The sequence below is a fragment of the Ornithorhynchus anatinus genome, chromosome 19 (genome assembly GCF_004115215.2).
Source record: "Ornithorhynchus anatinus isolate Pmale09 chromosome 19, mOrnAna1.pri.v4, whole genome shotgun sequence".
NCBI lineage: Eukaryota > Metazoa > Chordata > Mammalia > Monotremata > Ornithorhynchidae > Ornithorhynchus > Ornithorhynchus anatinus.
This window is the reverse complement of record NC_041746.1, coordinates 25751307-25767314: the sequence shown is the minus strand read 5'-3', so window position 1 is coordinate 25767314 and position 16008 is coordinate 25751307. Positions and strand designations below refer to the sequence as shown.

At 44.7% G+C, this 16008-nt stretch overlaps 1 protein-coding gene across 1 annotated transcript in view; it reads left to right on the top strand.

The window, feature by feature from the left end:
* The first annotated feature begins 10071 nt into the window (after positions 1 to 10071).
* Positions 10072 to 16008, top strand: part of ME1 (malic enzyme 1) — a 154265-nt gene continuing 148328 nt past the window's right edge. Inside the window, exon 1 of the mRNA XM_029047350.2 lies at positions 10072 to 10383. Within this exon, the coding sequence (XP_028903183.1) occupies positions 10288 to 10383 (96 nt within the window). The 5' untranslated portion in view covers positions 10072 to 10287. The remainder of the gene's footprint in view (positions 10384 to 16008) is intronic.

Here is a 16008-nt window from a genome sequence, read left to right as displayed (position 1 = left end):
CTGAGCCAGCAGGGGCCTGGTGGCTAATATTTGAGGAAGTGAGTGTGGGTGTCTTTCACGTTGAACACAGTCCATGTCCCAAATGGGGCCGACAGTCTTAATCCCCACTCAGATGAGGTAACTGAGGCATAGAGAAGTTTGATAACTTGCCCAAGGTCACACAGACAAGTGGTGGATTCAGGATTAGAACCCAGGTCCTTCTGACTCCAGGCCTGTGCTCTTTCTCTGTGCCTCAATTTCCTCAACTGTAAAATAGGGATTTAATGTCTGTCCTCCCTCCCATTTAGACTGTGAGCCCGCTGTGGGACAGTGAATATGTCTGCCCGGATTAATTTGTGTCTATCCCAGTGTTTAGAATGGTGACTGACACAGAGTAAGCACTTGCAAATTTCACTTTAAAAAGGGTGGATTTGGGGGAGGAGGAGGAGGACAAAGGATAAAGGTATTTGTTGAGCACCCATGGGGTGCAGTGGTTTGTACTAAAAACTTGGGAGTATAACAGAAATATGAGATGTGTTCCCTGTCCAAAAGAACCATTGTCTCCCTGATTAGAGTGTAAACTCCTTGTGGGCAGGTCACTTGTTACTTCAAGTGCCTGACACAGTGTAAAGTGCCAAATTGCTGCTCAAAAAATACTACTGTTACTACTATTACTAGTGCACCCTAATAGGGTAGACAGACATAAAAAATATTTACAGATCATACGCCTCTCCATGAGGGAAGGTATAAATAAGCAGATAAGTGCTGGTTGATGTAATTTGGGGTGAAGGGATTTTAATTAAGCAAGGTTTCAGGCGACGCTTCTAGATGGTGATTTGTTCAGTCATTTGCAGTGTAGATTCAGCAGTCATAGACTGCAGACTGGAACGGAGGGAGGCTGGAGACTGGTGAAAAGGCTGATAAAATTGTCTAGCCACAATGTGAGGGGAGGAGAGGAAGAAGATGGAATTGGCAAATGAGGATTAGGAATGCAATTTTTACCAACTTAATACAATTTCTTTGGGTCTGAATGTCTGTTATGACCCCCTGTGGACAGGGACTGTGTCCAAACTGATTATTTTGTATCTACCTCAATACTTAGTACAGTGCTTGGCACATAGAGAAGCAGCATGGCTCAGTGGAAAGAATCCGGGCTTGGGAGTCAGAGGTCATGGGTTCGAATCCCGGATCTTCCACTCGTCAGCTGTGTGACTGTGGGCAAGTCACTTGACTTCTCTGTGCCTCAGTTACCTCATCTGTAAAATGGGGATTAACTGTGAGCCTCACGTGGGACAACCTGATTACCCTGTATCTACCCCAGCGCTTAGAACAGTGCTCTGCATATAGTAAGCGCTTAACAAACACCATCATAGTAAGCGCTTATCAAATACCATAATTATGGTTATAATTTTTATTCTTTATTTGATTTCTGCCACTATCTCTTCATCTGTAAAATGACGGCAATGGAATGGTGTGATTGTTAGAGGGTGAAACATACCAGCTAGGTCTACACATAAAAGTCTCCATATTCCAAGATTAAAGATACCCTCATTGACCTTGATTATTTGTAATTTTTCAAGCAGATTTTACAACTTAAAATACCACTATAATTCAGGTGTAAGTGCATTTTAGGTCTCGATTATGCAGGTAATTTGCATCTGTGGACCCACGCAGAGATATCAGGGGTTTGTGTACCTTAATGACAATCTTGGGAATAATGGCTTTTTAAAAAAGAAACCTAAGCAGACATTGCTGATTTTTACATTTTTTTTAACTCCATACTCTGCAATCAGATGGTCATTTGGCCATAAACCAGGGCTAAGTCTTTAGCATCCCTAATGTAACACAAGCAAGGTTCTTTCGAATACGTATAAGTTTCTTCATAAAGTGTAATTAAAAAGAAATTCTTTTTATCTTGGAAGGAGATTTTTGATTTGTCCTGGAGAGAGTATCATTTTAGGTTCCAGAGATCTGCACAAGCCATTCTTTATTAAAAAGGAATAGATGAAACTTGGGTAGAGTTATCAGGAATGTTCAGAATGAGAAGCATCGGGGTGATAGAATTTCACGTGCAGTTTAATGGACGAGGCAAAATGAGCCAGCCTATCCCCTGCCGGGTAACACTTTGACATTAGGCCCCCACCCTTGGAATGGCCTTTTCTGCATATGTCAGGGACACGCTTGTTACTCCCAGTACTCAACCAATATTCCCTGTAAAGTGATTCTTGCCAACGTTTTCAATGCCTCATTTACATTCTTTTTCCACTCAGGTTTCCTAGTGCTCCAATAACCTACTTTACCGGAGACGTTTTTCCTTTTCTGTAGACATGCCTGTGAAACCGCATTAGTCCAGTTCACTCGGGCAGCTCACTGAGGGGGAAAAGGCAAAATACTTTCAGCCACAGTATTTAGGTGGCCCAGCCTCCAGTTTCTTTATCGCCCCGTAGCAGAAATAAGGTGCTGATTCTTGCCAGTATCACCCCTTGGACCCAACTGTGATTCCAGAGACCAGTAACCCAAACACTCTCACAAACATGAGCCCACCACCAATCACAGCAAGTACCGGCATTGAAAATATTGATTTATTAGCTTGACTCTTGACTATTGGATTTTAACTCTCCCTATGTTGAAATAGTTTCCCTCAATCAGTCAATCAGTGGTATTCCTTGAGTGCTTACTATGTGCAAAGCACTGTTCTAAGCTCTTGGGAGAGAGTACAGTAAAACAGAATTAGAGGACATATTTCCTGCCCATAATAGTCTAGTGGGAGCTCCCTCCCCCTAGAAAATCAGCCCCATGTGGAACAGAGAATAAATTTCACCTGATTATCCTGTATCTCCCCTTAGTACTTAGGACGGGTACAAATTAAGCTCTTAACGAACGTTACAATTATAATTATTAAATATAAGTCCTCTCTACTTATTAGTTTTTCTTTTTATGGATAGATACATTGATGGTACGTCACAGTTCCTGGAAACTAGCCACAAGAGGTATAGAACTTTTTTTAGAGAAAATACTACATTTCCCCACCCCTTCTGTTAGTTGGGGAATTTACAAATACGTTATTATGGTATTTGTTAAGTGCTGTGGTAGATACAAGATAATCATGGTAGGCACATTCCCTATACCACATGGGGCTCAAATCTAAGTAGGTGTGGAATTCCCATTTTACAGAGGAAGAAACCGAGGCACAGAGAAGTTTAGTGAGTTGCCCAAGATCACAAAGCAGGCAAGTGGCAGAGCCAGAATTAGAACCCGGGTCTTCTGATTCCCAGGCCTGTATTCTTTATATGGGATGCTTCCGATAGAAAGGAGTGTTGTTATCCTGAATTTGTTCAGAAATCAGTTATCAAATGCACTTCTCTGAACTGCTGGTTCAGACTGACTTCTGTGTGTAGTGTGAACAGACTTTACTAAGTGGTTGAAAATGAAAGAAAGTTTCCTGACTTCAAAACCAATGATGTGTTTGGTTGCTGCTCTCCTGCTGACAGATGATTTGAGTGATGATAACCTGTCAGGAGAGATGCATTGTGTCCTGACTCTCCCACTGACTGTTATGTTTACCAGTCATACACAGGGATGGTGAAGTTTTTTTCTCAATAGCGTGTGCAGGTTTCCTGGAGAACATTGTTTGCTTATTAAATTAGAAAAAAAAATCAGTTTTACTGGTAGGACACCAAGTAGACCATCTTCAGATCCCATTTAAACTTAACTTACTAAGCTATTTAAGAATTCTTAGGGCATGCATTTTTCCTCTTGATATTACAAAACAATCAACGCTCTTATTAGTGGATTGGACAACAGAGGGCTTTTAAAAATAATTAGTTGCTTCACAGCATTCTATATTACTTGGCCACTACATTTGTCCCCCATTTCCATGCTTCAGGCCAATAACAAGATGCAGGAGGCAAACTGGAATATAAAAGTGCCTTTCACTTCCCCAAAGATCCTCGTGACACAGAATGTGGCCACCCTGAATGCAGCCACAACATTGTTTCTGCCCAAGGACTAACATAAAGCAGCATTATGTCCTGTCAGGGCATTCTAGAACAGTTACATAAAACGAAAAGAAACCCAGTGTCCTTCTTCTGCTTTTAGTCAAGAGTTAGCCTTAAACCCAAGGGAAACAAGATTCACTTTTACTTATCAAATGCTGCAAAAAAGACCTTATACGTATACCCCCAAATTTGAATCCCTATGGCATGGAGTCTGGCAAGTTCCTTGAAGGGCATTCGTGTCTGAAAATGGTTTCCTTTTAATTTTTTTTCTGACCCAGCTACATTTTAATGACTGGAACAAGACCTATCTTCTCTAGTCAGAAAGAGTGGCAAATTCCAAACTCTTGACTCAGGCCACCCAGACCTGAGTGGCCAAATGCAGTGAAATAGTTATTTACTTCTGGACATATGTCCAAAGATTGGGCATTTTAGATTGCCAATGAAAATACACAGCCTGCCCAATAAACTGATGCATTCATTCTTCTGCTCAAAGCCACTCTATTACAGAAAGTCACTGTCCCTCTTGGGCAGGACTGCATCCTCTTTTGACCTGCCATTTCTCATCCCCTAATTCTCCTTTTTCCAGCTCTTTGGCCTGGCACTTCTGTCTCTGCTCTTTTTCCCAATCATGAATGGATCTTCTGTATCAAATCCTCCAACTGTCACCGTTCAGGAGCGTGTTTCCAGACACACACACACACACATCCTCTAAGCTCCAGGGAATCTGAAGACTTGCTCCTGAAAGAGTTTGGATCTTGCTGTGGAATTCTAAGTTTATGTTCACATCACCGGAGGATGTCTGGAGCCCAGTGTTAGTTTAGAAAGTCATCCCCGCCTCTTGCTAGCTGCTCTGTGTGTGTCTGCTCAGCAGACTCACTTTCACAGGTATGGGGCTAGCAGAAAAGGAGGTCAGGCCTGCAGTGAATAGGATTGATCATTAAGAGAAAAGTATTTTGGGTCATTCTGTAGTTTGGTCTGCATAATACAAAATTCTCAAATGTGTGTGGGGAAATGAAATAGGTACTTTTAATAATAATGATGAATTTATAAAAGGCAGTCTTCTTGGATTCTTGTCTACTCTTTGACATTATTACATTCCTGAGGTCTCTGATGTCTTAGACCGTCCCAGCGTAGCAGCAAGATAAGGGCACGGGACCGGAACCAGTAGTAATAGTAGTGCTATTAGTTGAACACCAATAGAGAGCAATGCACTGCGGAATGATAATAATGATAATAATGGTATTTGTTGAGCACTTACTATGTGCCAAACAATGAACTAAGTGATAGAGTAGATACAGGGTTATCAGGCCGAGCAAAGTCTCTATCCCACACCGAGGTCATAGTCTAAAGAGGAGGGAGAACAGATATTTAATCTGAGTCACAGAAAATCAATCAATTGAATTTATTGAGTGTTTACTGTGTACAGAGCACTTTATTAGCACTTAGGAGAGTACAGTATAACAGAGTTGGTAGACCCATTCCCTACCAACAATACACACATATTACCTATACAGAAGCAGGCAATCAATGGTACTTATTGAGCATTTTCAGGGTGCAAAGCACTGGATTAACCACTCAGGAGAATGCAACAGTTGGTAGACATGATTCCCGGGAGGAGCGTGCAAATAACCATGACTTGAATGGTTACAGGGCCACAGGCTGACCTCTCTCCTGCCTGTTGATTACTGTAAGACACATTCATGTCAGAAGGTCTGGCTTGGCTGATAAACCAATAAACCAACTAGAGTTAAGGTTAGTGTTAGATCTAGACCTGCACGGGAACCTTTAGGGATAGATACTCTGACCAACACAGTTCCGCAGGCACCACAAGGAGAGGGAAGAGAAAGTTTGGTCAAAGATATCTCCAGTCTTAGAAAAGGCTCTGTGGGATCTTGGAGATCTACCCCAAGTGAGCCGACAAGGTTGGGAATGTTTAAGGCACCACAGAAGACATCCCAGGAGTTTTAAACAACTCAATTCTTCCATCTTTTGCTTGGATTTGAGTTTTCAAGATAGGTGAAAGTGTGACAAATAGTTTGTCATCTCCACTGCCCATTCAGTATCTCCATACACTCCCCACTTACAATAATGGGGAGAAGCAGCATGGTCTAATGCATAGAGCACTGGCCTGGGTATCAGAAGGACCTGGGTTCTAATCCCAGCTCAGCCTCTTTCTGCTGTGAGGCCTTGGGCAAGTCACTTCACTTCTCTGGACCTCAATTCCCTCATCTGTAAAATGGGGATTAAGACTGTGAGTTCCATGTGGGACAGGGACTGTGTCCAACCCGATTTGTGCTTAGCACAGTTTCTGGCACATAGTAAACGCTTAACAAATGCCATCATCTGTCCTATAATGATGATATTTATTAAGCACCAAGTGCCAAGCACTGGGATGGATGCAGTATAAGTAGCTTGGACATGGACCCTGTACGATATGGCGCTCCCAGTCACAAGGGGAGAGAGAATAGGTATCATATCCCATTTTTATAGATGAGAACAGACACAGTAAAATTAAGTGACTTGCCCAGCAGGCAAGTGGCAGAGCCAGGATTAGAACCAAGGCCTCCTGGTTTAAGCTCTTTCGACTTAAGGTCATGCTGCTTCACTAGTCTGGAATTAAGACTCTTTTCATTGCTTGGAAAGTAGAATTTAGGAATTTCGATTCCTTCCACTGGACCACAGAACAGACTAATGCCCCAGTAAAATGCTCTACTGCATATAAATTCTAAGATTTTGAATTTGACCTTGGTAAAATGCTTCTTTCCATGTATTAGGAAAGTTTTACACCAGAAAAATGTTCCTTAGTATTTTTCCGTGACATCAATATTAGCTTTTTGGAAAGACTATAAACACATATTTCCTCTCCAATTAGCTGGTTTCCCCTTATTCTTTTGAAAAGAAACTCATATAGTGGAGCATTTGTTTTACTATAATTGCTTCCCTTTCATAGTGCCTGTCTAAGTGAAGCTTACTTAGAAGATGCTTTGTAGTACATAATATAATTTGTTTTAATAGAGCCTTTTATAGGCTTCCCAAAGTTCTTTAATGGCTTAATTATTCTGGGCCCATCACCAATGCCTTCTCTGCAAAGATCTACAAAGCAATTAATTTGGCCTCCCAACCTCTTCAGAAATGCCCTTCACTGGTGGATCAACTAAGGAAGTGAAAATGTTTTGCTCAAGAGGCAATAATAGATAAACAGCAGGGCTGAGCAGAACTCAAGAAAGTCAAAGTGAAGAAAAGATGTTTAATCCTGACACTGCAGCAAGGATCACTACCTACCTTCCACCCCTTTCTTCCCCTTACAGAAAGAGATGCTCTTAGCTTTAATGAGAAATTCACTGTGGAGGTGGATGGGATGATGCATCCCTTTGATGGACTTTGAATCAGTCATAGCCTTGAAGAACCCGTCTCATGGACAAGAAAAAAGACTATCAAGGAATCAAGATGCCCATATTATTCTTTCTGAAAGTGCCACATGTTTGAAACTATTGTCTCCTAGGCAGTAGATCAAAGCCACAGAGAGAAGCTCTCAGTTTATTTACACACTGCATAGAAGATATCAGTTTTAACCTAATTTGTGGAACACCCCACAATATAGTCTGTAATAAACAACCAAAAACTAACCTTAATGACTTGAGTTGACAAATTTTGGCTTTAAAAGTAAAACCTATACTAAAATCATAAGCAATTTCATTGGCACAGTATAAAAATACATTTGGCAACTAGTGTGGGCTTCAAACACTGTCAATTTTAATTAAAAAAATTAATGTATTATGGTTGAGATCTTAAATACACAAATGCCAGGATATTCCTAACCATGGTTCATCTGGCCATTCATCTCTTCACTTTTACCCAGCTTGATCACATTCACTCTTCAGTGAGCTCATCAGCTCACCTGCTACCAACTATCACCTCTAGGCAAATGACTTCCAAATATTCATCTTCAGCCCTGACCTCTCACCTGCTCTACAGTTTGCCCTTTCATTCATTCAATCATATTTATCATATTTGCTGAGCGCTTACTATTTGCAGAGCACTGTACTAAGCACTTGGAAAGTACAGGTTGGCAACAAATCCCTACCTTCAGGACATTTCCACCTGAATGTCTACCAGCACTTTAATAAGTCACTGTTGGTTGATAATGCCAATAATCCTCCCTGTCCCTCAGTCATAACTTTGGAGTCATCTTTGACTCAGGCAATCAGTGATATTTATTGAGCACTTGCTGTGTGCAATACACTGCAGTAAGTGCTTAGGAGAGTACAATCTGACAGTTGGAGGACCTGTTATGCCCACAAGAGCTTACAGTCCAGAGAGGGAGAGAGACATTAATATAAATGACTCTTCACTGTCATTTACCTCCCACATACAAGCAGTCTTCTAAATCTTACTGATTCTTTTCCTCTTCGGCTCTGCCCTTATAACCACCACCCTGGAATTGGCTCTTGTCACTTCCTGGCTGGATTATTATAACATCCTCTTCACTAGTCTTCTGCCTCACCCCTCTTCACTATTTGATGTACAACTATATATAGATACCTCTCTCTATATATTTATGCTGAGGGGTATTTGATATACCTCACCATAAAACATTTATTTAGCCTCTTTATGTGTCATTTACAGGAATAATAGAAAGATAGTCTGTTCTCATAAGGAACTCACAGTATGGCAGAGGGAAGAAAAATAACCCATAGCTATTTACCGTTTAGTGAAGAAAAATTATCCAACCTTCTGTGCATTCCCCCCCTCCCACAGCCAGTCAACCCATCAGTGAAAATCCTGTTTGCCATTTCCTCTTTCTTCCGCACAGCTTACCCACCCTCTTGCCCACCCTGGCCCTGGAGCCTAGCCGTCCAGCCCCAGCCCAGCATGGACCTCTGCCATGCCCGGGGAACGGGGCTGCTAGGATTGATGTGTGGGGATGGATGCTATTGGCTCAATGCCTCCTGGCCTAATTTGGCACTTTGTGAACGGGGCACATATAGCAGCACAGTGTAGTGGATAGAGCATGGGCTTAGGCCTCAGAAGGTCATGGGTTCTAATTCCAGCTCTGCCACTTGTCTGCTGTGTGATCTTGGGCAAGTCATCACTGGGCCTCAGTGACCTCATCCGTAAAATGGGGGTTGAGACTTGTGAGCCCCATGTGGGGCAGGGACCGCATCCAACCCAATTTGCTCATCTCCACTCCAGCGCTTAGTACGGTGCCTGGCACATAGGAAGTGCTTAACAAATACCATCATAATTATGTAGATATACTGTCAGGGGCAGTATATACTGTATGCCTCAGAGTGGTAGACGGATTGATCTATCAGATGGCCATTGCAGGGGGTATAAATCTGGGCGGTGGTGGTCGGTGCCCTGGTATCCGGGGTGGGGGGTGAGCTTCTCTGGTGGTGGGGGAGGGACTGTGGACGCTGCACCCCAACCTGCTCCTCCTCCTTTTCCTCTTCCTCCCCCTCTTTCTCCTCCTCCTTTTCCTCTTCCTTCCCCTCTTTCTTCTCCTCCTCCTTTTCCTCTTCCTTCCCCTCTTTCTTCTCCTCCTCTTCCTCCCCTCTTTCACTTCTTCCTCCTCTTGCTCCTTTTCCTCTTCCTCCCCTCTTTCTCCTCTTCTTCCTCCTCTTGCTCCTCCTCCTCCTGCTGCTGCTGCTTTCTCTTCCTCTTGCTCCTTCATTTCCACATTCTCCTCTTCCTCCCCTCTTCCCCCTCTTGCCGCTGCTGCTCCCTCCTTCTCTTCCTCCTCCTCCTCCCCTTGTTCCTCCTTCTCTTTCTCCTGCTCCTCCTCTTGCTCCTTTTCCTCTTCCTCCCCTCTTTCTCTTCTTCCTCCTGCTCCTTCTCTTCCTCCTGCTCCTCCTTCTCTTCCTCCTTTTCCTCTTCCTCCCCTCTTTCTCTTCTTCCTCCTCTTGCTCCTCCTGCTGCTGCTCCTCCTTCTCTTCCTCCTGCTCCTCCTCTTGCTCCTCCCCCTCCTTCTCCTCTTCCTCCCCTCTTGCTCCTCCTGCTGCTCCTCCTCTTGCTCCTCCTCTTTCTCTTCTTCCTCCTGCTCCTCCTTCTCTTCCTCCTGGTCCTCCTCCTCCTTTTCCTCTTCCTCCCCCTTTCTCCTCTTGCTCCTCCTCCTGCTCCTTCTTTTCCACTTTCCCCTCTTCCTGCTGCCTCCGCCCCCTCCCACTCCGCAACGCCTGTGCCCGCCCCGTGCCCTCCCCCAACGGCCGCCCCTGCAGCCTCCTCCTCGTCGTCCTCCTCCTCTTCGTCGTCCTCCTCCTCCCGTCGGTCGGTCCGCTCCCGCAGCCGCTGCCGGTGTCCCGCAACCGCCATGGAGTCCTGCTCCTCCTCCTCCTCCTCCACCGCCCGCCGCCCGCCACCCGCGCCGCGGGGCTACGCCGTCACCCGGAGCCCCCACCTCAACAAGGTATAGCCCCCCTAAACACTCACACTCTCTGCCAACGCACTGCCCACCTTCCATGACACTCATACACCCACTCACACACTCTGCCAACATATTGCCCACCTGATGTGACCCTCAGACATACACACACTCTGCCAACGCACTCCCCACCTTCCATGACACTCATACACCCACTCACACACTCTGCCAACATATTGCCCACCTGATGTGACCCTCAGACACGCACACACTCTGCCGACGCACTGCCCACCTTCCATGACCCTCATACACCCACTCACACACTCTGCCAACATATTGCCCACCTGATGTGACCCTCAGACACACACACACTCTGCTGACGCACTGCCCACCTTCCATGACCCTCATACACCCGCTCACACATTCTGCCAACATATTGCCCACCTGATGTGACCCTCAGACACACACACACTCTGCCGACGCACTGCCCACCTTCCATGACCCTCATACACCCGCTCACACACTCTGCCAACATATTGCCCACCTGATGTGACACTCAGACACACACACACTCTGCCAACGCACTGCAGGCTTGACATAATAATAATAATGTTGGTATTTGTTAAGCACTTACTATGTGCAGAGCACTGTTCTAAGCGCTGGGGTAGACACAGGGGAATCAGGTTGTCCCACGTGGGGCTCACAGTCTTCATCCCCATGTTACAGATGAGGGAACTGAGGCACAGAGAAGTTAAGTGACTCGCCCACAGTCACACAGCTGACAAGTGGCAGATCTGGGATTCGAACTCATGACCTCTGACTCCAAAGCCCGTGCTCTTTCCACTGAGACACATTGCTTCTCTATGTATGACATGACACTCATACATACACACACACTCGGCCAACACACTGCACACCTGACATGACATACACACACACACTCTGCCAATGCACTGCACACCTGACGTGACACTCATAGACACAAACACACTCTGCCAACGCACCACACACCTGACATGACAGTCATACACACACATACACTGTGCCAACGCACTGCACACCTGACACATTTATACACACAAACATACACACTCTGCAAACTTCCTGTACATCTGTCAAAGCATCACACTCACATACACACTCTGCAGACTCACTGCACAGCTGACAAGGCACTCATTCTCTCCCTCTCTCTCTCCCTCTCTCTCCCCTTTTCTCCCTCCCTCTTTCCCAAACGCACCACACACCGGCAGGTCAGATGGCAGGTACCATTGCCGAGCCTGTTTTTCTCGGGAGACTCTGTCACGATATATTTGTGTTCACGTATACGCGCTGATACCCATGTATACACGGGCACCATATGCATCTAACCTGACATGCCATATCCACCGACTCGCACAGTGGCACCCACTGTCACACCTTAAAGCCCCCCACCTGCACACTCACCCACATTCTCACCGCCACCCACGGCCCCTCTTTGGGCCCTTCCAGAGCCAAGGAGAAAGATGGCTAAGGGAAAAGCTGTGTGTTTGGGAAAGTGTGTATATGTGGGGTGTGGAGCTGGAGCAGGTCAAAGTGCCCTCACCAGAGCTGAGTTGTGCCTGCCCACGGGGAAGGGATCAAGAGAAGAGGGGAGGAGGTTATTAGTGGTTCAGGAAGTTACAGCACAGTCACCAGCTGAAACCCGTCCCTTTTCTCAGCCCCCTCTTTAGGAGTAGTGGTGAATACACTTGTGGGAAGCTTCTTCATTTGGCTTTTCCCCTCTCAGGGATTTGGTTTGGGGGCAAATGTGAGAGGAAAAATCTGAGCTTAATGGAGTGCCACAGAGGTCCTCAGGCCACAGGCTTGCATTTATAGACTGGTCGGGACTTTGCCACTCCCTCCTCACCCTCCATGCCAACCCTTTCATAAATGTCTCCCAAGTGTGCCTTAAGTTGCAGTGGATGGCACATTCCCCTGGGCAGCCTGAATAATGGTTCGTAGCGACTTGAAAATCTGGGAATGTGGTGGCAGCTATTGCCTTCACCACCTGACTTTCTAGACAGCTTGAATTAATGACCCATGTGTCTCCCTATTTCCAACCAAGACCCCACCCAGGACCCTGCAGACTTAATAGAAGTCCCTCTACGCTATGGCCCAAAGAGGCAGCAAATTTCTTTCTCCCTTTTCTGGAGAAAAGGCTGCTAACGTCTCAGATCCTTCAAACTGCAGAGAGACCCCTCTGGACAAGCCAGTGTCTGTTTCCTTGCCAAGTGGGACCCTGTCAATGCTTGATTCTACCTCCTCATTGGACTTGGGCATAGTACGAGGGAAATAGAGTTGCTAGGGCCTTTCTCCTCCTCCTCAAAAGGATGTCTGGTAAGCTCTTGGTGGGCAAGAATGTGTCTATTATAATGATGGTATTTGTTAAGCGCTTACTCTATGCCAAGCACTGTTCTAAGCGCTGAGCACTGTTCTAATATCGTACTCGTCCAAGCAATGAGCGCTCAGTAGGTACGATTGAATGAATGGGAACACACTTCAACAGTTTACAGCTCTGAGTTACCCCCCCAAAGCAGTGCCCATGAGGGCTACTAGTAGCCAGAGGGTCAGGTAGGATGCTAAGAGTGGTGATGGCTCTTTTCTGTCCTTAAGCTGAGGAATAATGATAGTGATAATTTAAGCACTTTTTTTTTTGAATGGTATTTAAGTGCTTACTCTGTCAGGCACTGTACTAGGTGTTGGGGTAAATACAAGTTAATCAGGTTGGACACAGTCCACGTCCCACTTGGGACTCACAGTCAATCCCCATTTTATAGATGAGGTAACTGAGGCACAGAGAAGTGAAGTGACTTGCCAAGGCCGTACAACAGACAAGTGGTAGAGCCGGGATTAGAACCCAGCTCCTTCTGGCTCTCAGGTCCGTGCTCCAACCACTAAGCCATGCTGCTTCTGAGGAGAGGTGGCATGAACTTGATTCCAGAAACATAGGTGAGCCTCAGTGACAGCATCTGGGTGTCCTGTCACTTATCTGGGTTTCAAGTAAAGGCCGGTGGGGGACCAAGATGGCTAATGCAGCATTTTCCCAGTGTTGAGAAAGCACTGCCTAGGGAAATCCCTGACACCAGAAGTAGTGGAGTTAAAAAGGAGGGTGAGATTAGAGTTGGGCACAAAATTCCTTAGTGGTAGCAGTAGTAAAGATATTTATTAAGAGCCTACTGTGTGCACAGCACTGGGAAAACTAGTTGGGTGAGAATTAGCCCCTGTCCCCAGCCCCCAAGCAGCTCATAATGTAAGGCAAGTGGAGGAAAGTTGGCGTCAGACAGTAGGCAAGATTATATCCAAGCGTGGCCCTGCTGGCAGGCCTCTGTCAAGAAAGGTGGAGAAGGAATGGACAAAAAGGCTGAGGAAGGAAACATGAGAGCAGAGACAGGGTAAGAGAAAGGAGGAGGGAGAGGCAAAAGAAAGAGCCTTTGGGGTGATGGGGATCATAAAGTGCTTCAGTGTGACTGAGGATTAGGAACAGATTCATTTCTTACTGTCAGCTCCCAGCATCATTTTAATGGCACACCTCTCCTTTCAGTACCTCTGCCCTAGAGGCTTGATGACTCTAGTGTAAAATGTATGTTAAAATGCCGGTTCATCTTTCTTCTGCAGAGAGGAGCTGACCACGTTGTGATTCCCTTTAGGTATCCTATCACCTTATTTCTTCGACTGCCCTGAGTTCCTTCCAATCTTCCAAACTGTGGCTCAGATACCAAATGTACTATTAACCAATCTTAATTTTGATGTAGATCGAAGCTTGTTATGGACAGGGAATGTGTCTGTTGATTGGTATAGTACACTGTCCCAAGTGCTTAGTACAGTGCTCTGCAAACAGTAGGCCCTCAAATACAAATGAATGAAGAAACACCAAGATGCAGAAGAAGGGGGTAGGTAGGTCGGGTATTTGGGCGATATTGTTGAGAATCTTTGTTTAAGACCTTGCTTCCCAGAAGCCACTCTGCTGTCACTGGCATTTAAAACTTTCTCGCTAATCATCCTCAATGATTCCAAACTACCAGCATTTTCAATTCACGTGATTTTTATTTCAGCTACCCAAGGTACTCTGTTCAAAGTCTGTGGCTAACATCTTTGCTTTTTTATTGCCTGAGTGGTGATAGTTCATGCTTAGAAATCTGTTTGTTAGGTAGCATTGTGGTTTGTATAATTTTCCAGGTTTTAATTTTTTTTTTTAAGAAACAAGGAATTTTTGGCTGACATTTGATGTCTTTTTCTTCCTTACACCTCTCCTTTTATTTTGGACTTGTTTTCAGTAAGTATCAGTGAATCAGTTTGTGTGGGTCTATCATGACAAATTAGCCAACTAGTTCAAAACCAAAAACACACTGCTTTGGCTTCAAAAATCGGGAAAGCAATTCTGTCTGAAAAAGTCAGATAATTAGGCTAGATAATTTGTTTTTCTGGACTTAGCCAAAATAAGGTTCCAGAATGATTGTTGGTGTCACGTATTATCTATTATTATATAATAAATGATAATGGGCCTGTCATTAGGGAAATATCTCACTAAAGCATTTGGGGAAGGGAGTAGTTGGTATATTTGGCTGTGGGCATAATGCTTTAACTAGAGATTTTGAGGTAGGCTGACATTTCATCAAAATCTTTGCATCCCACAATTTGTTTTTGTCATTTTTGGGGTGAGTTTCCTGAAAAAAGCCACCTGGTTGGCGGGTAGCATAAATTCACTCAATAACTCTCAATCGGGGCCTGAATGCAAACAATATAGAGGAAGTCAAAACAATCCAAATATGGTCTGAAGGTGCTTAATTTGTTTACATCACCCTGCTTGAATTTTCTGGGACCTCACTGTAAGGGGCAGTGAATCTGACCAAGTGAGAGTGTTCTGTTAATGTTCAAACAGAGCGTTCAATGCTTGTAACCTCTGCCTACCACCATAATCTGATCCAGCCAAATACACCAGCTGTTTTCAGAGAGTGAACGAGCAAATCCATTCTTTTTTTCCTCATTTCTAGACCTAAAAAGCTCAAGATTATGACTGCCTTTCACCCTCTTGTTCTGGAAAAAGGAGCTTATGCAACATACATGATGTTATATATTCACACCCTATATGCGTACCTGGGACTTTACAATACATGTAGCATATGGTGTAACTCAGTACCTTAAAGTGAACCTATTTTAATACTCAGTGGCAGTTAGGGTCATCAGCCCTGGCTAAATTGACTCCTGGTGAATAGTTTTCAGAAGTAACTATTACTATCAAATGCCGTCGAGTCATTTCCGATTCATAGCAACTCTCTAGATATATTTTCTCCAGAATGTTCTGTCTTCTGCCATAATCCATAACCTTGCTAATGGTTCTTCTGTTATCATTGTTATGGTTTCTATCCATCCTGCTGATGGTCTGCCTCTTCCACGTTTTTCCTGGACTTTTCCTAGCATTAGTGTCTTCTCCAGAGAATGTGTCCAAAATATGCTAATTTGTCGACCCGCCCCTTATTTAGAGAAGCAGCATGGTGTAGTGGAAAGAGCCTGGGAGTCAGAGGACCTGAGTTTTAATCCCGGCTCCACATAACTACTATGTTGACCCTCGATGAGTCACTTCACTTCTCGGTGCCTCAGTTCCCTCATCTGCAGAATGGGGATTCAGCACCTGAGCTCCATGTGGAATCCGAT